General features: G+C 35.6%; 1 protein-coding gene across 1 annotated transcript in view; it reads right to left on the bottom strand.

Moving 5' to 3' along the window:
* Window positions 1-12,563: 12,563 nt before the first annotated feature.
* The window catches only part of LOC149794115 (uncharacterized), a 31,001-nt gene continuing 19,201 nt past the window's right edge, over window positions 12,564-24,363 (bottom strand). The window contains exon 6 of the mRNA XM_089968092.1: window positions 12,564-24,207. Coding sequence (XP_089824218.1) covers window positions 21,358-24,207 — 2,850 coding nt within the window. The 3' untranslated portion in view covers window positions 12,564-21,357. The remainder of the gene's footprint in view (window positions 24,208-24,363) is intronic.

The following is a 24,363-nucleotide window of genomic DNA, read 5'->3' as shown; positions in this document are numbered from 1 at the left end:
CTGTGCCTTGAGCTACTCCAAAAGCTACCTTGGACCAATACAATTTGGAACCATCTGACACCATACATTGTTCAAGAAAACTTAAAACGTACTCGATCCAGCGCAGATTTTTTACCTGTATTTTTATCATTAAATTTTACAATGTTAAGCACAAAAGATTTACTTTGTCACTTTTATCTTAATGTTTAGCCTACTTATAAATAACACACACACATACAAACACACACACACACACACACACACACAGAGATACAAACATACACACCATAAAGTTTTAATCATCACAGTGTATCCAATCCATTTAAATCTAATGTAGATCTAAAATATAAGATGAACTCACGGTGAAAGAAAAAAAGAAACGTTTTAAAAATAGACTGGGACTACGATCATGGGCACTGGCTTCAGAGTTGTATTCCATGAAGGTAGTCTCAGTCAATATTTCAATCCGGATGGACTCAGGCAACAACGATATTTCCGGGTCTGTACCCCTGAATGATTTTAGTTTGGATGGAATTGGGTCACCATTAATATTTCCGGGTCAGTTTCCACGAATGTAGTCTCATTCTATTTTTAGAGAATGTTTTTCTCGCTCATTTTGGTGGTTATGCACGAACTAGATTTAGGCATTCTTTGCATTGTTGTAAAGGAAAATATTTATTCATTATAATATGAGAACTTTCATCTTGTTGTCCGTTTGTATTTTGGCGACGCTGCACAGGGAGTCCTTCGTGCTCGCCTTAAAGTGAAATCTGCACGTTATTTTGTTGATAGTCAAGCCTCTCAAAAAAAAAAAATGCCGGAAAACTTATGACAAGAACTTCACCGCGAGTTTGTTTGGATAAGGATATGATTTATTAGAATTTGGAAACAGTGGAAAGTTCAATATTGACAAACAAATGTAGGGACTATATAGAAAAAATAAGTATGATTTGAGTCCTTACCATTCGTCGAATGTCACTCGGAGTACTTTCGCCCTTTCCATCACAGGCTAAGAGAACAAAACAAACTCGGATGTATATAAAGTCCATTTTTAATTACCCCCATGACTGTGATTGTTATATAATGTCACAATTACTAGATGACGTGTCATCACCAAGGTAGAACTCTATAGTTTCGTATTTTGCATAGAATTTTATAGAAAAGGCATTTTCATGATTTTCCTCGCTGGTTATACTGGCTATTTAAAAGAAGACCTTGCATATCTATGAACTGTGAACAAAACCTTAAATTCACTTTATTTTGGTATATGATTGATCGATGTAATATGGGTTATTGAGTATACAGCTTGGCCTTACTTCAGATGTACATTTATCAAAAGCTGCTAGCTTCGCTTGGTCTTTTTCACTTCATCGAAAGATAAATGGTCAAAAATATCCGCTCACTTTTATCTACATCTCATATATTTGGTAATTCATTCAGAAGCTGCATTTCCCCAACTTTAATAACTGCAAAAGAGAATGTACCTTAGACTAACTCAGGCTGATATTTTGAGCACATGGGATCAGACACATTGGTTAGCTGTGAGTTGAAATCATGTACAGTTTCTACAAATACAATATTCAAGGAAATTTCCGCCAAAGCACACGAAAGTAACAGAGATAAGCCAGCAGTCTCTTGATTGTGCATGTTTCAAAAGCAAACAACTTCGCCTTACGCCTGTCGCTCTTTCATCAGTTCATTATATCTATAGAGAGCACACGAACAGCAACGCGAGCAATAATTTCAGGTTACTGAAACCGAATGATTTCTTAAACATTTAATTATAAAGTTGCAGGAATAAAATTAAAAGTAAAAGAGCAGGTCTTCGTTGATTGCTAAAATGTTGACGCGTGTTATTTCAACATGTATCGTTCATATAATTCTGTTCTTCCCACATGTCAACGATTCAGACATAATCGCAGTGATACTTTACAAATTGGTAAGTTGTTGGCGGACGAACATCCGGCAGAATGTGTGAAGAACGGTCTTATAACATGACAGGTCATGAAAATACACTCAACCACGTTTCAACAGTGAATGAAATACATATGCATTCAGTTTGTAATGCTATTCCTGCAACCTTGTACAGAACAACACATTCGAAATCATGCGGTTTAATTTTTCAGCAACTTTTGCTCGTGTTGCATTTAGTAATGACACGTCATCTATTCACTGTGACGTTATGAAGTTATTAAGAAACAGTAATAACTCTGGGCTTGAGGGCGGTTTCTAATGGCCATTATTTACAACCAATATTTTTTATATAATAAAAAAACGATGGAGAAGGAGGGGGAGGTGAAAAGTAATGAAAAATCACAAAAGAACGTATTATGTATATCTATATTACGTGTATTTATTTTCATTATAATAGTTTTTGTAAAGGTCATTTTAATGCTAATATTTTATGATCGTAGTTTCCACTATAAAGATAAATGGTGCGGACGTTGATTCATTCATACAGTGCCAAGGTTGAGATATATTCTAATTCAGATAAACATCGCGTCATCCAACAAGGGTACGAGTTCTTGGAATGGAGGCCATTGGCTTCCTAAAAAGAAAATAATAAAAAAAAAATAGCCAGGGTGATCAAGTTTATGTTTGGTTAGAGTAACCCATGTGTCCTTGTTTATGGTTTGTAACTATGAATGTGAGACGCTAGCTACCGCGTGTTAGCTCTTTATATAAGTGGTGTTTATGAAGAATTCCTGAATATTATTAATAATCTTATAGGAAAGGACTCATTCATCCATTTATATTTAATCATTCGTGGGAATCACAGTGCCTACATTCATATAAAGACTATTTGAATATATAGTAGCTCAACGAAAATATTGTGAGACATTCAAAGAATTGGCTTTATAGCTGTATTAATTTTCTCTATTGTTGGTAAATCAGTACAATAAAGTCATCATTCGGAACACTTTTGGAATATATTCGGATTACTTTAAAGTATTGAAACTGGATATAACTTATGATTTTAGGAATTCGTTCGCCGTACTGTAATTTATATTTAATTCTCTCCTTTGTATTTTCGGAAAATAAATTAACAATTAAAATTATACAAAACTTGTTGGTTTTACTCTTTGTTGATATCGTAGAAGTATTGTATATCAAAATAAATACTTTCATGTGCCCCTTTAATTAACTCAGTAACTCTCTCAATAACTAAGAAATAACGGATATTGATGATATTTTATCTCAAAATACGCATATTCTTCATTTAAAAAAGATGAAGTTCGTTAACTGATCACAAGTATTATTGCTTACAAAGTCCTCTTTTTTATTATTATGAATTGATTATATAAAATCATTCAAACGAGATCCTTTCGCGAACTCCCGACAGTGTCAACTATAGCTGTGTACCACGAAAACTCCTCTTTTCAGCGGTATTTCTGAACAAGTCGCCACAGGTACCTGGGTATACCGCAGTTATATTAAGGACCAATCATTTTAGTTTCTAATGCAGGGACAGGGATTAAGTTTTGATAAATTTCCGGTTCTCAGATATCTGGAAAAGATATCGTGCTCCGACTTAACAGCAAAACACCATATTATTGGAACAAACATAATTATACTGATATAAAGGAAACTAACAAATCCTGTCTGGACAAAATCGCACCTCTACCACCGAATAAAATAGCCAATACCTTGTTGTATATGTATTTACGGTGTATATGTTAATTGTTGCATACGTTGTTATCATACACTGAAGCAGACTATTTACTACCTACAGGATGTTTCTGTTCTTAACTTCTTTCATATTCTGTGGACATGGTTGAGGGGTATGAGATAATACATGTAATAATAGCATTTTAGTATACAGGATTTTAAAATCTCGGTCATGTTATCAAAGCCAGATTCTGGCGTCTGGTCTCTTTCTCCAGCAAACCACTGTAATGCTGGTTACCAAATATTAAAATCTAACTATTCCTCCAAAACACTGTCAGCCATACGGATGGAATACATATTCTGCCGACTCCGTCAAGCTGGGCCCTAATAGGTTGATTATTGGAATTTCAGATATTCTGCAAAAGGTCGCGTGATAAATGCCACATGGCCAAGGAATAAAGTAGAGTCCCGATACAAATTACAGTACTCAGTACATTGATGTGAGACACAATTGATTCCCACATTACACGCACAGTGTTGGGTCTCAATATGTGCATCAAAATTTGCAACAACAAGTCAGGAACAAATACGAGCATACACATGCATGCATAAAAGTGTTATCAAACTGAACCCAACAAATTGTCTGCATCTTGAAGCAGCAATGCAGTACAACTGTAATAATCATACAAGTGTTACGCTTGCATTATGTCACATTCTCCGACAGTGTTTCTTTTTTTTTTTTTTTTTTTTTTTTTTGGTGTTTCTTTTTTGGGGGGAGGGGATGATGGTGAGACTTAAAATGTGTTTTGATGTCCCAAGGGGGTGGGGTGGTTAGTGCACATGATTCAAAATAAAGCGACGTCGTTCAAATGAGAATAAGCTAATTTTTCATACAAGCAAACAGGAAATGTGTTTGTGTGCGTGTCGGTGCGTGCGTGTGTTGTGATTGTTAACGTACCTTTAACAACATATAGAAAACTATTGAAAATTCAAACCTGAATAAAAGAACATAACGTATCGGTCTTGTTCAAAGCATTTGACACACAACGAGACCAATAGCTGGCAGACTTAGGATTTTCAAATATCATCGCGATACATATGCATATGTGCAAACACTCACGAATCACAACTACACTAATATTAAATAAAAACTTACAACTAGTTTTAGACTCCAGAAACCATTGTGTGGCAAAATAACTAGACCGTCGTTGTTGTTCTCAATAGTTCAGTAGGGGGTCTGAAGGTATTGCACGCGTCACAAGTGTTCATCACTGCACCCACTAAATACTGGAAGGTATTGGTGTTCAAACTAAGCTGCTGGATTATCTGGGCTAATCCTCGTCATAAAACGAGTTGTTCCCGACGACCATAACGTTAGCATTGTCAAACCTGTATCTGATGCAGTCTGATCACGAGATTAATACAATCTATACTGGAGTTTGTACCGAGACAAGGAAATCCAAGTGAAGGGTTACATTATTTTTCTCTCAACTCATCACAGCCTCGTGCGGAGACAAATAACGTAACTCTGCGACTGGGATCTCATTGTCTTGGTACAGACTCCAATAGTCTTTTTCGCTCCCATTAGTTTCCATTAAAATTAAAATAACTTTCATTTGTGCAAAATAGTTAGCAGGTTCAGTACATACAGTATTAATTAGGTAATATTATTGCCTAGTATTAATTTATACAGGTCATTAGCTCTTATACTGTTTTTATGAAAATCTGAATAATTATTTAGATAGAATCTAGCTATATATACCGTTCTTAGAAAAGAAAAAAAGAAAAGTTATAATTGTTACGTGTTGCATCAGCTTGCTATTATATGTAAACTGGCATTAATTCGAATATGTTAATGAGGGGTTGCGTGAGCAGTCGACTCAAGTACACAAGTTCTATGCATGCGAAAATAGAAACATAAACTCGTTGGATATTATTACTGTTTTAACAGATTTAATCGATGGAAGTCATGATAAATTAACAATAAGTAATTAATATATTTTATAGGGATAACTTCACTTTCATCTATTGTAATTTGGAAAGTTATAAGGTAGTCAACAGTCGGATAAAGTATACATATCTAATTGAGTGTGCAGGAGACTTCTATTTCATGATTTTCTGGAACATTAATATCTTCTGTCCTAGAAAGTGTTGCTATTACAATTTCAGTAATATGCTAAATGGAAATCTTCTTGTCGAATAGCGTGTGGACTGAACCACTAAGATTGGCTGGTGCACGACTTTTCATTTGCAATTGCATTAGATGTTTGACTCGGCTGGGACGAATTAGGTATGTTTGACAAAGTTTGAAGAAATCAGTCTGACATATCACGTTTCTGGTTGATGCTTTTGCGGTAGCTCTTGAGGGATTTTTGTTTTATTGTTTGTAGCCAGTGATGTGTAAAGCCTGACTGTCTGGCACAGTGGTTTTTTTGTTGTTTGTTAGTTTCTCAAGTTCGTTCCAGACAGCATTGCGAATTGTTCTATTGTAAGTCGGTGGATTTCGGGTCAGCGTCAATAAATGTATCGAAAAGTACCTAATTTGTTTGAAATACTTCGTGTGAAACGAATTGGGTACTTTTAGCTACATTTAATGACGCTAACCTGAAAATATACTGAGTTACAAACAGGAAAAAATTCACGATGATGTGTGGAACGAAATAAAGCATAATACCAAATAGTTCGACATCGTGCGCGTGTCTGTCTCAAAATGTTTTGTATGGTGTATTGGTGTGTTATCAGAGTGTGAGATATTGTAAGTTGCTTTATGAATGTTCGTTTTTGTTAAATAATAATAATAATAATAATAATAATAATAATAATAATGAGGACTCTGTATAGCGCCTAATCTATAGAAGCTCTAAGCGCTTTACAACATTAGACAACGCCTATAACATAAAAAAAAACATATATAATGATATTATTACAAAAAACAAACACCATGAAATTAGAAGAAGAAAAAAAAAACATGCTGAGAATATTTCAGGTAGGAAACATTATTAGGTCTGTAAGTTTGTTCTTGCAGTCGAAAAAAGTGAGTTTTAAGAGCACGCTTGAATGAGATCACTATGTCTCTGTATCTAAGTTCAGTGGGCAATTCATTCCACGTTGCTGTGCCTTGGTATGCAAAAGAACGTTTGTCCATATGAGTTCGTTTTCGTAGTGGAAATAATGAGTATACGATTGTCAGAAGAGGAGCGTAAGTGTCTTGCTTGTGTGTACACATAGGTGAGATCGGATAGGTATGTTGGACTAGAGTCCGTCGGTGAAACGTATCACAGAAAACAAATTTTGTGTTTGATTATGGATCGAATGGATAGCCAGTGTAGGATACAGAACAGAGGGGAGATGTGCTCTGATCGTGGTACTCTAAATACGATCCAAGCAGCTGTGTTATTAACTTTTTGAAGTTTCTGAAGTAGATATTGAGATGAACCAGAATGAATTGAATTAGAATAGTTGTCTTGAAAGTACTAACGAACACACAAGTGTTGTAGTGGCATCAACTGAAAGATATTTGCGAATTGAGCTGATGCGTCTCAGCTCAAGATATGCAGCCTTGCATATGTTCATGACATGTTGGTGCAATTTGAGAGTACTGTTCAGAGTGACACCTAGGTTTCGTACTAGCTGTGTGAATTTAATGCTTGTGTTGCTGATATTTATTGTCTGAGGTAAAGGATGTGACTGCGAAAGTCTTTGTGTTGTGATCAGGATGGCCTCAGTTTTATCATCATTCATCTGCAGCTTGTTACATGTCATCCGTGATTTCACACCAGAAATGCACCTCTCTACACCTTGGATGGTTGGATGGTAGTATCAACTTCAGTTGGGTGGCTAGATTTGTATATATTTGGGTGTCGTCAGCGTACAATTGGTGAGACACTGGATGATGATCTATGACACTTGAGAGCGGCTGAGTGTATAGAATGAAGAGAACAAGTCCAAGCAAAAACTCCAGTGGAACACAACATAGATTAACTGGACTGGAGTGTATTCCATTTGCAGACACAATTTGTGTCCTGTTGACCAAATATGGCTTGAACCACAGTAAGGCTGTATCATGAATGCTAAATACATGCTGGAGACAGTGAAGTAATATATCATGGTCTATTGTATCCAATGCTGCAGACAAATCAAGGAGGGTGAAGACTGTAATCTCTCCGCTATCCAAAGCAGAGAGAATGTTATTAACTAGTTTTCGAGTAGTTTCAGTACTGTGGCAAGGGCGATATGCAGATTGCGCATAGCTAAAAGACTGTTTGAATTTAGATGAGATACAAGCTGGGATAGAACAACCTTTTCTACGATTTTTTATATGAATGGGAGATTAGAAACTGGACGGTAGTTCTTTAAATCGTTATGGTCGAGTGTTGGTTTCTTCAGCAAAGGCTTTACAATGGCAGTTTTGAAAAATGATGGGAATTCCCCGGATGAGAGAGAGAGGTATTAATAACATCAGTTAGTGAAGGCAATACTGGATCTAAGCACTCAAGCAGTAGTGATGTTGGAATTGGATCAAGTTGACGTGACTTTGGTGCACTCTTCATCAAGATGTACGTACAAAATCCATAGAGACAGGTTCAAATGCTGCTAATGGTTGCCACTCAAATGCTGTATCCCAACTGTATGTTGACGACGAGCCAGTTGAAATTGTGTTGTCAAGCTTATCTCTAATGGTTTGTACTTTGTCACGGAAGAAATCTGCAAACATGCCCGGAAGGTCGACTAGAGAGAAGTTAGTTGGAAGTGGAGTACATTTGTTCCTTGACATTAGCTTGTTAGTAATCTCGAAGGGCTCTTTGTAGCTGAGACTTTACATCATCTTAGTACTGTAATGGGCTGATTTTCGCTGCATGAACTATGTTTGTGACGTTCTCCTTAGCGACTTCATAGATTTGCGTATAAATAGTGAGTCTGGCGGAAAGTCAAGGCCTCTCAGCTTTACTGCGGTCTGTTTTAGCAGTGCGAAGCTCGTCCCTAACACTGCTATACCATGAACACTTTTGAACTGATACTCTGCACTCGGTGGCTGGGGCATGTTTGTCGAGCAATGAACGCAGGCAGTTATCGAGTTGTTCTGCTGTATGAGGTAAGCAAGTTGTTAGGTTTGCTTGGATGTTATGCATTAGTTTGGTTCTATTTATCATACGGAGGTTTCTCTTAGTAGCAAATAAAGGCAGAGTGTTAGGGACTGATACGTCAAGAAGGCATATAATGCAGAGGTGATCTGATGCAAGTTCGTGTGATACCAGGGAGGATCGTAGAATATTATCATCAGGTCTATGAAGAATCCAGTCTAAAATGTGACCATGTTTACGGGTGGGTTGATTAACTGACCGTTTGAAGTTGAAAACATTAACTGAAGCTAGGAGTTTTGATGTATTTGGGTTTCCGGGACAGTCAAAGTGAAAGTTGAAATCTCCAAGAATAATCAGATTGCCACCTATCGAATTTCCATATTTCAGGAGATTCGGAAACTGCTCCAAAATGATAGATTTAGTCAGCTTGGTGGGAAATGATTGTATCTATAGAAAAATGAATATACATCACATCTGAGACTGACCATTTCGTTGGGGAGGGGGTAGACTAGGCCGGGGGATGTAAATAATATTTTCAAGCTTAAATGGGGCTTTACAGGTAATACAGCAGTAACCAACGCCCCATCCAGTACAGGCGTGGACACTTTATCAACACAAATCAACCGTGCAAACATGAGCCTGCGCTTATTTTTGTCTTTCAATCAATATTTTATGGCTACAATAATTCCGAAAAGCATAGGTCAATTAAATATATTTTAACAAAATTAAGATAACGAATAATAAAGAGAACAAATCTTAATGTTCAAGTCAGCATATTGAATAGGTTTCATACAAGTCAGCATATCGAATAGGTTTCATACAAGTCAGCATATCGAATAGGTTTCATACAAGTGGCGCTCCTGTTTGGTCTAACGTCGTAGTCTCCAGGGTAACGTGTGTCGATATATTTTGCAGTATTTGCAAAGAGTTAAATTCTCCTCCTTGCTGCTGTGCTTCTCAGAGTAAAATTTCGTCAACCAGGTGTTCCGAAATTTATTTTTGCTGGGTTTTGCTGATAGGTTATTGCTTCCTAAATCGCCTTCTAAAATGAATCACACTTGAATAATATTCCGACAAACTAAATAATCATGCTTTGGGTTAAATATGGAATAAAATCCTACTTCAGAGACACGTTGCCGCTATTAACAAAATGACTATGTAATAATATTCGATATCAATGGCTTAAACATTCGCATTCAAGGCAATGACGTGTAATAACTGTTCTTCAACTTGCATCTAACAGAACTTTGATTTACATATAATTTAAGACCAATTGGGTTGTTCCACTTGGTGAACTTTACCTATGCAAATTAGCACCTATGGCTCACCCACAGTAGTCTTTAAAGTCAACAAATCCCACTAGCTATTGTCAGCCAATTAAGTAATATTTGAAATGGTACTTATTTTTTTAAAGTTTAAACTCCTCCAAGGATGGTTTTACATCAGCTCAAATCAGGGCTGTTTATAGTTTTATACATGATATATTTTAACGGCATATACTGAAATAATGATTTTTCCCCACTCGAAAATTACAGAAAGTCGTGTTTTTAGAAACACGAGCGTGTCAGGGGGTTTGGGAATAAAATAAATCGTGTTTCTAGCGTTACACAGTAAATCACAGGTATGCGTTTGTGCAGGAAAATCAATTAGTCATCTTTTAATGACACACTTTAACATGACTTGATAGTTAAAATACACATAATTTTCCTCTTTTAATACCCAGCTGGTTTTTTTATGTCTGTACACTGCATTAATTTAAAATTGTCAAGCAAAATACTTAAAGCTTTACTTGTACCTGAATTAGGACAAGCTAAATGATACCCTTTCATGTACACTCTCATGTAAGTTAACACTTATCCAAAAATGACACATAAATATCACAAAGCGCAACTGATTATCATTTACACCATTTCAGAGAGCTATAATTCAACAAGGCAGTTCCCATTTTGTGAAAATATAACCCATACATCAAACCTGAATAGCATGTGGGTGTAAGCTTTAAAAATTGTTCCTAACATTCACAAATGGTACAGAATGAACACAAGATTATGAACTTTTCGAAATGGTACTGTATGTGCTATATCGAACTTCATTCTTCAAATAATCCCTTAGGCTCTGACAGTAATTCCGTCCTTGAAATAAATGCGGAAAATGTACTTCATTTGATTCTATTGACTGGTATGCACCAAAATACTTAACACCAAGCAAGAGTTTCTCCTTTAGTATACTTCTATCAAAACTATGTTCTATCAAAACTATGAAGATATACAGGAATTACAAAGCTTTAACAGCAAATTGTTCATTTTAAAACAACTTATCTTAAAAGCATATAGAGATCTGTCCTTTAAAAAAAACACATGGTCCTTTTTTAAAATGGTTTTTTTTGTGTTATACAGGAAACCTATACACCCCCCCCACATTAAATTCTTTAAAAAAAGTCACTTATCGATGTTATAAGATAACATTTCAAAAGTTATCATCACAATAAAAATCGAGCGAAATTCAACATTTGGAACTTATTTATCATCAGTTAATGGACATTAAAAAACCATCCACTGCCGACAGATAATTTATGAGATCCCCGAAACACTATACATGAAACCATTCGATCACAAATATTTATCCCCCCCCCCATCACTACATTTGATAGAATACTTAAAGTAAATCAGTATCATCTCTGAAATATGTCTCTTGAAAATGAGGTCCACGTGGGCCTAAGCTTGTACACCTAACATCTGCTAACAGCTAAATGCAAAAATAGCTGGTCAGGAAATCTTGAACAGTAAGATGCTTTCTGTTGAAATTTCTCGTGGTACAAATAAAAACAAATGTTTCATCGTTACGGTATCTCATGTCAACGTACCTTCATCCATATTTAATTGCATGTATGCATCATTTGTCCAATTTTGAAACACCCCTATGCCTGGATGCCTTGTGTCAAAGCAATTCAAATTCTGTTCATCATTTTTTAAAAGATAAAGTTGTGAAAATATTTTTCTGATTCAGATAAAAACAACCATCTTAACATTTTCTGCATCAATCTGAAAGGCATTCATGCTAGGACAACTATGTGTCAAATTTAATTGCGTTAAGCAGAAGTAACTTAAAGATTTTTCAGCAACCATCTGATCACAGAATGGCATCATTTGTAGAAACATAAAAGATCTTTTGTGCCAGATGCCTTTTCTGTCAGGTTGAATCAGAGTCTATTCACTGGTTTTGAAGATGTGTACAAATTTGTCCCGATCCGGTAATCGTTATTGTATTTGATTGTGGATTGGGTATCATATACAATCTTGAAGTCTTCATGCCAGGATATAATGTTCAAGTTTAATCAAATTCTATTCAACAAATTTTGAGAAGTTGTTTAAAAGCTTTATTTGTGGGGTATTTTTTTTTTAAATGGCAGATTAGCATCATTCATAAAAATCTGAAAAGTCTTTGCCATGATGTTTTATGCCAGATTTGATCAAAACTGATTCACAAGTTTCTGAGAAGAAATTGTTTTGACGTTTTTTTCTTCTTCCTCTCGTTTATAGTCATGGTGGTCATATTTGATCACGAATAAACATCATTTGTATAAAATTTAAAGGTCTTCATACTAAGATACTTTCTGTCATTTTTTTTTCAACCACTTTGGAAAAGTTGTTTTAAAGGTTTTTCTATATTTAGCAATGGTGGTCATATTTGATGGCCATTAACAAAAATTTAAAGAGCTTCATACCAGGAAATATATGTACAATTTGAACAATTCTGTACTAAATTCTGGCATACATAACATACTGTTACAAATATACCTGTACAAGCAATAGACAAAGACTGTGGAGGACACCAGTTTTGGTCCCTCAAGAATATACAGTGAAATTTACATTTTGAATCACAAAATGCTTCACAGAGAATGAACACCACGAGTTTATTGAAAATCATTAATTATAGATAGTTTTTAATAGACATCACTTGTCACTTTGCTTTAAAAAGTCCAACAAAAGTAACTGAAAATATTTTACACAAATTTTTCACTTTTTTTTCTGAGAGAAACATTTGCTTATTGAATTACAGTAGAACCTGTCTTGAAAGACCACCCCTTTTGCCAACAAATTATGGTCTTTCAAGACAGGTGGTCTCTCATAACAGGTCATAATGCTATGAAATCAAACAATCTGTGCGTTGAGAACATGATCTCTCAAGACAGGTGGTCCCACATAACAGTGGTCTTTCAAGACAGGTTTTACTGTATATACCATCTTTCCATGAAAACTGCAAAAAATTGCTATACAAAAAACTTAAATGCAACTTATAAATATAAAATGGACATACCACTAATATATGTATATTTGATATCATATAAAAGTACACAATCAATTATGGAATTTACTTTACATGGATGGATATTAAATTCAAAGTAATTCTTTCACACAGCAAACATAATATTTTCTCTTGAAACTAATAATGCTCAGAAACAAACCCTGTTATGTGACCTCATTTTCCAACCTATTAACTCCGTCTCAGAAATTGACAAGATGGTAAAAAGTGACTTTATTTTAATTTTGAACAAGTAATAAAAAGAGATTACAATTTAAGTAATCAAAATTAAAAATGACACATAGTTTGGAAAAAGAAAAAGAAAACAAAAAATGGCTTCTGCTTTCCATGTTTTTTAATTATTATAAAGAACAGGACGTGCACAAAATAACCAATAATGTAATATAAGAAACAAACACATACAGTGAGATCATTTGAAAGTTACAATTCGTTCATACTTTATTCATCAGCTATCAATTTCTCGTGGTTCATGTAAACCTCAAACTTATGGGCAAAATGAATGAACACTAATCCATCATTAAAACAGGATGTCCTTTCTCAATCCACAAATTTCAATACTTGGGAAAGTGTCATTTTTTTGCACCCCCCTCCTCCAATGATATGCATGAAAATCAATGGGCCAATTAGTGAAACCAAATCTTAAAAAAAGGTTGAAATTCTCTCCAAAGTGAACAATTCAAAACCCATAAAAAGTATCTGTATGCATGTGAAAAATGTTCACATCCAATGGTGTCAAAATATGTTTAATGGTTCTGGAACTATGATGATTACAAGCACTATCCCACATAAAGATATGAAATGTTCAACAATGGCCGTTAACTGTGTCAAAAATGGAGAAGGTGAGACAAAACTCATAAAAAGCATGAGATTTTTTTTCTTATTGAATATATTGCTGATTAGAACATTCTTTCCAAAGATATGACGCTGATCAACAAAGGCCATAACTCTATCCAACCTGCAGTATAGGAGAAAAATCTTATACCACACTGCGTCAAAATATTTTAGGTTTCTGAGCTATGCTGGTTCATGCAACATGCCTTGTGAAGATATAAATTAATGTAAAGGGTTTAAAGTGGAGTTGATGTGATACCAATACAAGGTCTATAACGTCCACACCAAACTGTATTAAAATATGTTGAGTAGTTCCCGAGCTAAGCTGGTTACAAAGATCTGCTGTAGTGTAGATTTAAAATTATAAAGAAAGGGCATTAACTCCCATGGAAACTGGACCTATATGAAGAAAGGGAAACCTATAAAAGGGCACTAACTCCCATGGAAACTGGACATATATGAAGAAAGGGAAACCTATAAAAGGGTATTAACTCCCATGGAAACTGGACATATAATAAAAAAAGGAAAACATATAAAAGGGCATTAACTCCCATGGAAGCTGGACCTATATAAAGAAAGGAAACCCTATAAAAGGCACATCTAGGTCAGTGAAACAATATTAACATCATACTGCATCAGAATTATGCTGAATAGATCTTAAACTGGGATGATTACAAACAATGACTTACGCTGACTGACATGGGCCACAGCTCTAAAAAATGTAGCAATGAGAAAAAGCCATAAAAGATAGAACTTGTGTGCGTGTATGTCTGATTTTGATTTTAACGTAGCTTTAAAAAAATTTCAGTCACATCGCTATAATGTCTGCAGAATGTCAGTTTATAGTGATGTCTAGCACTGGTGCATCATGCTGCAGACATGCTGCAACTAGTCACATTATCCTGACACCAGGCCAACCTATCCTATCACTAACCTCTTAATGCTGAGCACCTAGCGCGGTAGCTTTTAGTACCGTTTTTATCAGTCTTTGGTATCAATTGGCCATGGTTCGAACCCGTGACCTACTGCATCCAAGGTGGATGCTCTTACTACTAGGCCACCAGAGAGGTAAGGACACATGTAACACCTAAAAGCCAATGTTCTTACTAAATTCCATCAGAATATTTAATGTTCTTGAGCCATGCTGGTTCTATGTAAAGATATAAAGTGATACACAAGGACCATAACTCGTTCTGAAAAGGAGACGACAAAATGAAACCCATAAAAGGCACATGTAAGTATCTGAGACGATGTTCACACAACAGTGCATCAGAATATGTTCAATGGTTCCCAAGCTATGTTGGTTACCAGAACCTGATGTGGTCGAGATTTTAAAATGAAAGAAAAAAGGCTACAATGCCACAAAAATTTGACCTGAAAACACAAATTTTTGGAAAGGGCACATCTATATGCAATAGATAATTCACCTACCATATGTGGTCCAATTATGTTTAAGGGCAGAGGAGTATGTGTGTGTGATTATGATTTTTAATGCAGCTTTAACAATTTTTCAGTCATATCGCTACGATGTCTGCAGTGTGGCAGTTTATAGTGATGTCTAGCACTGGGTATCATGCTGCAAACATGTAGCATGATGTCCCACCCAATCACATTATCCTGACACCTGGCCGACCAGTCCTAACACTAACCTCTTAATGCTGAGCGCCTAGTGAGGCAGCTGTTAGTACCATTTTTGTAAGTCTTTGGTATGAGTCGGCTGGGGTTCGAACCCACGACCTGCTTCCGAGGTGGACGCTCAAACCACTAGGCCACCGGAGCAGTTGAAAGGCACAGGAGTTAATGTATTTACAAAAAGTGTGAATGGGCTTACAGACAGATGGAAAGAAGGATGTGAATGGTGATTCATCTCAATGAAAAGCCTATATGAATTCACAATATCCCTGAAGATCTCTATCATCATCATGATAGATACAGTAAAAGTAGAACAATTTTAATTTGTTAATACAAAAAAATACAAAATTTTGTTTAGTCAGGTTTTAAACTAGTTCATTTTTCTACTCTACTCCTGTAATCAGGAGTAGAAAAATGAACTAGTTTAAAACCTTACTAAAATTTTATCAAATGCCAGAAGAAAAATAGGATGCATTAATCCAAAATAATTTGCTCCCATGTGAACAGACCATCAAATTAGTCTAATAAAGTAAAATTTAGACCTGAACATTCTCTTGATCCTTATGAATGTGTGCCAACTCTGACAAAGTGAGAAAGAAAAAAGCCCCAAAAGGAATAATAATCTGCGACATAGTGAAAAATGCTGCTCTTGATGACCTGCATCAAATTGTGTAAGCCTGTCAGCTAGACCAAGAAAATGTAAAACACTACCATCAGCAAAAAGAAAATCTCATCCAGAATGTCTGCATCTTAAAATAGATGATAAAAAAACAACCTAACAGAACCTTTAAATAACTGTACAAAATGATTACAACTAGATCAGAATGATAACTGGATAAAAGCTGAAGTTAAAACTGTGAATGTTGATACTCATTATAAACATCATATTAAGTGGCAGTATCTTTCATTGTATTAAATATATATGAATGTATATATTTTAATGAGCAACGATTTCATGCCTCGTAACAATTCATTGATACAGTTGACATAACTTTATCTGACTTCAGTAATCTACATCACTGTCTATTACTTTCACGTTGTTTTGTGGATTTCATCACTTCTAATAATTATAAAACCCAGTCAATACTCCTTACTCCATGGCTGTAGATAGAACCCTTCCCAAATCCACATATTTAAGAACTAATGAAAGTGTCTGCCAATAAAGAAATACAATACAAATGATAATGAAATAACTTCTCTGTGTCTGAAACTGATATATTCTTAAATTGACTCAAAAGCAAACAAAATCAAGCTTGTTCAATTGAAAACTGTTCCTGTAATGAATGAATCATATTAAAGCTAGACACAGACCCTTATGGTTGTATGTTTAACACAGAGACTTTCGGTTGATTTCGATGCTCAGCACAATGAAACACATGTTGCATATTTTGTGGCAACAATTTCTTTATTTGTAATTTGAAAGTAAAGTACCACTCACAAACTTTTATTAAGACACTTACCACCAACTGTACTTCTTAAATAACACAAAGTTTTGCAATTTTGTAACTGGCCTCAAATATAAATTTGAAAAGTTTGGTCAAATCTAAAATTAATAATGTTTGGCAAAACAAAATTTCTTTAAGTAGAATCATTCTTCAGATATATTCACAAACTGGATTATTCATAAGTTGTTTTATCATTTTCACAAGCAAGTATAGCTAAAACCTGAGTCACGACCTTTGACCTTCAAAGCTCAAAGAAATACAAAAATGCTGGCAATGACATAATTATTTCTGTTTAGAACGCTGCTTTGGCCATCCATTTAGAAGAAACAGCTGTTTACAAGATTTTTGAGATATTGGGAGGTCACACGATTTAGTAAAAAACCCATGTTAATATGATCATCCCTTCAAAAGCAGTAGTGTTAAACAGATTTTTAAGATGGCCACTTTAATCAGCAGCATTGTTATGCAAGCGCAGCTATAAGTCTTTTACTGAAAACACACAGGTGACATGACCATCCACTCAGAACAAAAGCTAAAACAAAATTTTGGAAAATGACCACCATAGCAGCCATAATGGCTGTCCATGCGACACCATTTTTAATTTGGACCAATCAAAAGCAACTGTCACTATGACCATCTGTGCAGGAGGAGGACAGAAAACAAGCTGGCTGCCATGGCAGATGTACATGTTCTGGATATCTCATCTGCAACATTTTCATATAGTAATTAACTAGAGATTATAAGAAGACTCGTGATGAATACCCCTTTTTAAATATAATATTATGCTCAGAAATAGTGATAAGATTTGCAAGATTGCTGTCATGGTAGTCATGCTGATGTCCAATTTTTACCATTTTCATTTAGGACCAACTAAACATCATAATATGTCTTCTAGTGAAAAACCCATGTCAATCATCCATTCTAAAGATACCATGTCAATCATACATTCTAAAGATACCGTGTCAATCATCCATTCTAACGATACCATGTCAATCATCCATTCTAAAGATACCATGTCAATCATCCATTCTAAAGATACCATGTCAATCATCCATTCTAAAGATATGATAATAGGGTTTTCAAGATTTATGAGCAGCACTAATTTCATGTTTGTGCAAAGTTTCATGGCATTTCCCCAAATAGTTTAGGAAGAAACTGACCATCTCACATGCCCTTCTGTAACAATCTTGACAGATACAGATGCAGACAGAAGATGTACAATAAACAACTGGCCATCTCACATGCCCTTCTGTAATAAGAAGACAGATACAGATGCAGACAGAAGATGTACAATGGACAACTGGCCATCTCACATGCCCTTCTGTAACAATCTTGTACAGAAGACAGATACAGACAGAAGATGTACAATGGACAACTGTCTGTCTCACATGCTCGTTTGGTCTATTACCTAAAGAGCTTAAAAAAACACATGGTGTGGCTTTACCCAGTTAAATGTCATGTAACGTCTAGCTTTCACTGTTGATTTCAGATGAGTGGTGCCCTGTGAGAGGAATTAAAGATTAGAAAAATACTACAAAGTACCAAAAACTTGCTATTCATGACAACACTGACAAACATGAATTGTACCAAAGATCAGTCATATGTCACTGACTAAAAGAAACTGCTATGCTAAAATTTAGACATTTTACCAGAAGTGAAATCAATGATTATAGAAGTCTTCAGCAGTAACTGTAAAAACTGATTCAGATTCAGATTAGAGAAATCTTGACCTCATTATGACCTAAAGCTTGTTTTGCAATTTGTTTATATTTAGATTTTAACTTTCAACCTTTTACAAATGTAAAATATTAGATATTGGCAATAACTTGCCAGGATTGTGCGCACTTAGTACTGAAATCATATACATCCATATAAACATAATCTAACAGATACAAAACATAAAACAATATCAAAGTAGATGTAATACACTGAGCTGATTAAAACCAGATAGTTTTGTTGTATTTTTAAAAAAAATCATTGTTCTTTAGATCTGCTTCAGAAGCTAATCATTGCCCACTACTGATTTTACTGAGTGAAAGTCACAAGCTTGGAGTAGTCCTGGACTGACTGTTAGTTTTACAAGCATAGTTCATACATCAATAATTACCTTGATTAGTTACCACATCTGTGGCCTCACATGAACAGCAAACAGCATACAGTACACCCAGCTAATTCCTATATTCAATCACATATACATCACAAGAGTTTACTTGTTGAGGGAAACCTATCACAATAAACAATGTCAAGTCACGAAAATTGCAATTTTACCATTCAATAAACATATTTATTCCTTCTTTCAACTGCCTGGGTTAAAAAGGGACTATAATCATTAAACAATCTATGTAATAAACAGAAATACTCAACCCATCTTCATAAAGCAAACAAAGTAGGTCACTTACATTTTTGTGGTTGTAAAGGTGTAATACTAACAGAGATGTACCGAATTGTCAAGTTTCATCATCAGAACATATAATACAGCCAACTTTAAACAAATAATTTCAACAAAGTCACTGAAGCAAGATATATCTGTTACAGAGACCTCATTTTTTGCAATTTTGGGAGTAGTACCCCTTTCCAAGTTTCATGATTCCTGGTAGGATATTAAGCAACACCAGTATATGATAGGTTATGACGAGTTTCTTTTTTGCTGTAAGGATATGACACTAATAAGGACGCACTTGATCAATTTCATGATTTATGCATAATTAGTATCTAAGAAATGAACCTCAGACATGAAAATTGAGTCCAAGTTAGCGGGCATAACATATGGGGCAACCTACATTGTAGTACTAAAACAAAGTAGTACTCATCAAACTGCATACATCATGTTTCATGATCTGATAGGACAGTACATACATAGCATACAAAAAAACCCCCACGTGCCCATGAGCTAAGTATGTGTACAAATCACCAAATGAATTGTGTTAGAATCATACTGATTCATCCCATGAATAAAGAAAATCCGTCAAAGGGTTTAAGAAATACAAGCAAGAAAAAACCTTCAAGCAAAACATTAATTCAAATCTTCATTGACTGTGATGATGATTCCAAGTGACTGCTATGTCTCACTTAACACCAAGATAGACTCAAGAAAAACATGATGATTTTTTGTTCCCCACTGTACTATTATGTAGCAAGAAGGACAATGCTGGTCAGTTGCCATCCTGTCCATATATGACAGATTCAAACAAAATAGTTTTAATTATATGTACATTTTTACATGTCTGCAATGGACTCATTAAGTACACTTCATATTCTAATTTATTATTTGGTTTAGACGATTTGTCAAATTTTACTGCAGGTATCTGTTGTGATAATGATGTAGAATCTTGTGCAAGAAAATGTAGAAAGTTTATGACATGTCAGAACTGAATGGAATTCCCCGTTCTCTTTGGTCAACAGTTACAGTATTATCAGTTGTGATGTCAAGCACCAGTCTAAATTCAACGTACATGAGTAACTATATGGCAACACAAAATGTCTTACATTAATTACCTAATGTCAGGGACTGATTAAGATAAATGCAATAAACTGACAATGAACAATGCAAAACTAGTATCTAACTAGCCTGAGTGCTTTTTACTCTTTAATGAGTCTTTTTCAAAGGCAAATACAAAACATAGACAAGACAAACGAATAAAACAGAAAAATGGTTATGTTTGCAAAACTTTACATGGCTGTTTCTACAGGAATTAAACCTTTTAACTTTATTATGTTTCAACTAGTTTATTTCAGCTTGTTGCTGATACTGGAAAATATTTGTATTGACCTAGAAATTGATAAGCCATAACGATATGTTATTTTATGTAAATTTATGTAAGTGCAACCAACCTCATAATAAAATGATGTATCCTTGTCCTAGTCTATCTTACATGATGATATTTGCATCAAAACCAAAAAAATAACCTTCTTTACCAATAGGATTCTCCTCTTTTTCCTTATTTCAACTATTTTGGAATCCAATTCTTCACAAAAATTTCACTTTTCATTTGACTGTCATTCTGGCTTTTTCAGAACCAAAACCCTGAAATGACTGCTGCCTATGTTAAAACTGCCGTATCTCACTTCCCACTAACATGGACTCAATAAAAATCAGACAAACAAACATAAAGCAGAGATCTTTACCCCCAACAATAATAGCATTAAAAAATGAGAAATTCTGCAGTTGAAACTTAACGATACGTGATGCAAAAAAATTTCAATATTATAAAGATAAGCATCATATCTACAATATGAATAACAAACTCTCTTTTACAAAGAAAAAGACAGTTTTAAAATTAATGCCTTTTTCTAAAAGTTATTTCATTAAAAGATGTAAATGCTACATACAAACAATGTTTCTTTTAGCATTTAAAAAAGACCTTTTGTCATCCTTGAACCAATCCAAAAGGAAATCAATAATAAGGCAAAAATGTTTACATTCTGCATTTTTATAATACAGTGCACATTATTATCCTTTATCTCAGTGGCTCTATCTTAACGAGATTGAAGCCTGAGTCAGCATCAGTATCAGACTCACTTGAATGGTTTACACTGTTTAGGCTGAATGGAGTGACTGGGAATGTGTCTTTGGCTTTGTCTGATTCTATCCCTCTATTAGGGAGTTTATTCTCTGTGGTCCGAATATGGTCCTTCAGTGGCACAGCTTGAGAATCTGAGCTTGCAACATCAGTCTTGGATTTGGGAAGTGAAGTTTTAAAACGTGTAACCTTAGGAAATCTGTTAGTGTTTTTAATATTCAAACGGTTTATCTGCCTATGTGATGTAAATTCCATCTGGTCATTAGTGTCATCTGTGTCAGAGTCAACCTCTGTCTGCTGAGACAGTTGAATCCCTTTGCCTGAACCCATTTCTTCCTCGCTATCCTGGGATGATTCACTGGAGTTTTCCTCACCAACATCTTCCATACTGTTTGCATACTCATCTGCAGTTTCAGGATGAGCTTTCCTAACATGGGCAACTAGAGTCCTCCTAGCTTTATACTCCCTCCGACAGATCTGACACTGGAATATCAAGTGCCCCTGCTCATGCTGTTTCAAGTCCTCTTTTGAAACACAACCTTCATCGCAGTACTGACAACGATATCTAGCACGTCCAGAATGAGTCTGCAGATGAGCCTGAAGGTAATTACGAGTCCAGAATGTCTCAGAGCACAGGTTGCACTTGTGAGGTTTCTCACCATCTGTTGCATGATTTCGCATGTGCCTCTGTAGATAAGTCTTTTGAGCAAACTCTCTATTGCAAATCTGACATTGATACTTTTCCCCTGAATGGGTGCGGATGTGCTCCTTCAAACTTGCTTCATGTTTGAACACTTGATTACACAAAGGGCACATGTATGGTTTTTCTTCTGAGTGAGTCTTCTTGATATGTTGTTGTAGGTTGCCATTATCTATAAAATCTTTGTTACAGATTTCACATTTAAAAGGTCGTTCACCAGTGTGGTAACGACGATGTTTATCTAAATGTGCCTTCCTCCCAAATGAGTCTCCACAAATCTCACACTTGTGAGGTTTATCGGAAGTGTGAGTTGTCATATGTAATTTTAGTCCACCACTTTGTCGAAAAGTCATTTTACAAATCTCACATTTAAACGGCTTTTCTCCAGTGTGTATTCTCATGTGTATGGATAACTGAGTACTTCTTGTAAAACCAGTGCTACAGACATCACACTTGTAAAGCTTTTCTCCAGTGTGTGTTCGAACATGGATCTGAAAATTGTCATATTCGCTGAACTTTTTACTACATTTTTCACATTCATAGAATTTATCTCCACTGTCAATTCCTTTCTCAAACCTATGTGTTCTCATGTGTATTGCCAAATAGCTTTTGTCTGTCACCACCTTCCCACATATGTCACACTGGAACTGCTTTCTCTCAAAATTATGTCCCCTTTGATGAACTTTCAGTGTGCCTTTGTGTTTAAATTCTTGACCACAGATGTCACATTTAAATTCTGCTAGTTCAGTAGTTTCTTCTTTCTCCTCGCAACTGCCTTTAGAAAGCATTTCTTGAACTGACATCTCAGACTGCAATGAGACGGCAGACTCTTTCATCAAAATTGTAGAAGAGTCTTCCTCCTCCTCTGTAGGCAAAACAGGGCACTCCAATTTAGATATATCTACCTTGACTGGCAAAATGGGGCACTCCAACTGAGACATATCTACCTTGACAGGCTTCTGGTTTTGGCTTTCTGCACTGGGTTCTGTATTGGTCAGATACATGTGCCCATTCAAGTCAAAACTAATTCTGGAAGTGACAGATGGAATACATGCTTGTTCAAGTTTAGGACTGGGGACTGGGGAGTGATATGCTTCCTGTATCTTGCTATCTAGAATGTCTTTGAGCTTTTTTGATGGCTGAACATTCTGTGACAGCCCATTGCCTGCTGGAGAAGCTAACATATTCTTCAATGTCAGGTCTGACAATTCTTTCAACGAGCCATTCTCCTTCTTAACTTTCTTTACAGGGTCTTGTACACCTGCCAAAAACTGCTGAATCAGTGTATTTGCAGATGGCTTTGCGTGACTTGGAGCAGTGTCTTCATCTGCTGCCTCCTTTCTGATAGCCTCTTCAACTATATTTTCCCAGACTTGTTTTCCTTCCGATCTGGATCCTGCTTGTGACAACTTCTCTGCAGACAGACTCACACTCTGAGCCTGAAGGTTCTTCTCAGCAGCAGAGTTTCTGCGTTCTCCAAGAATTTTGGTCACTGTAGAGGACACCTCATTGAATTTTGATTCCAATAAGGATTTAATCTGATCCTCAGGAAGATTTAAATTTCCAGAGTTTATCATGTTCACAAGGCTTAGCACTGTTGCTGACAAACCACTGACTGCTGAGTTCAGCATATTTTGATAATCCGTTGGTCCATCTGACATGGATGTAACACCCAAACAGTCCCCTGACATTGTTACTCCTGGAACAGGATACTTTGAAGAGGGAGGTTTTCTGGGAAGCATCTTTTGTAACTCCACAGATCTTGTCTTTGCATATCCATCTAGACCCATTTCAACAGGTTCAGTTTTCATCTTTTTTTGTGGCGGTCCTTCAGAAGGATTTGATCGTGTTAGCAGATTTTGTAAAACAGAATTTCTCTCCTTGGGCACATCAGTCTGATCACTTAGTAGTTTCTCTATTTGTTTGTTCAGCATTTGATCCAGGCTTCCATAGGGTTTCCCAACTTTGCCAAATGCCTCACAGTCTTGGTTTCCAGCCTTGGGTGGTAAAATTGGCTGACTCAGCATATTTTGTAAGATAGCACTGGACCTTGCTGGTGTTTGCACTGTACCAATGACAGATGGGTCCTGAAATGAAAAACTGCAGTCTTAATTGCTAAGAATATTAAGTCATATACAAGGGCAATGTCTAAAAGTATATGATGTATGCAAGTTTTTCCTCTGAATCATTCAATAACTGCTATAATAACACAGTGATCATACTGGGCTTTGCCAGTGTCACAA

This window comes from Sinohyriopsis cumingii, chromosome 8, assembly GCF_028554795.1.
Source record: "Sinohyriopsis cumingii isolate HCF-2022 chromosome 8, ASM2855479v2, whole genome shotgun sequence".
Lineage (NCBI taxonomy): Eukaryota > Metazoa > Mollusca > Bivalvia > Unionida > Unionidae > Sinohyriopsis > Sinohyriopsis cumingii.
This window is presented reverse-complemented; position numbering and strand designations above follow the sequence as displayed.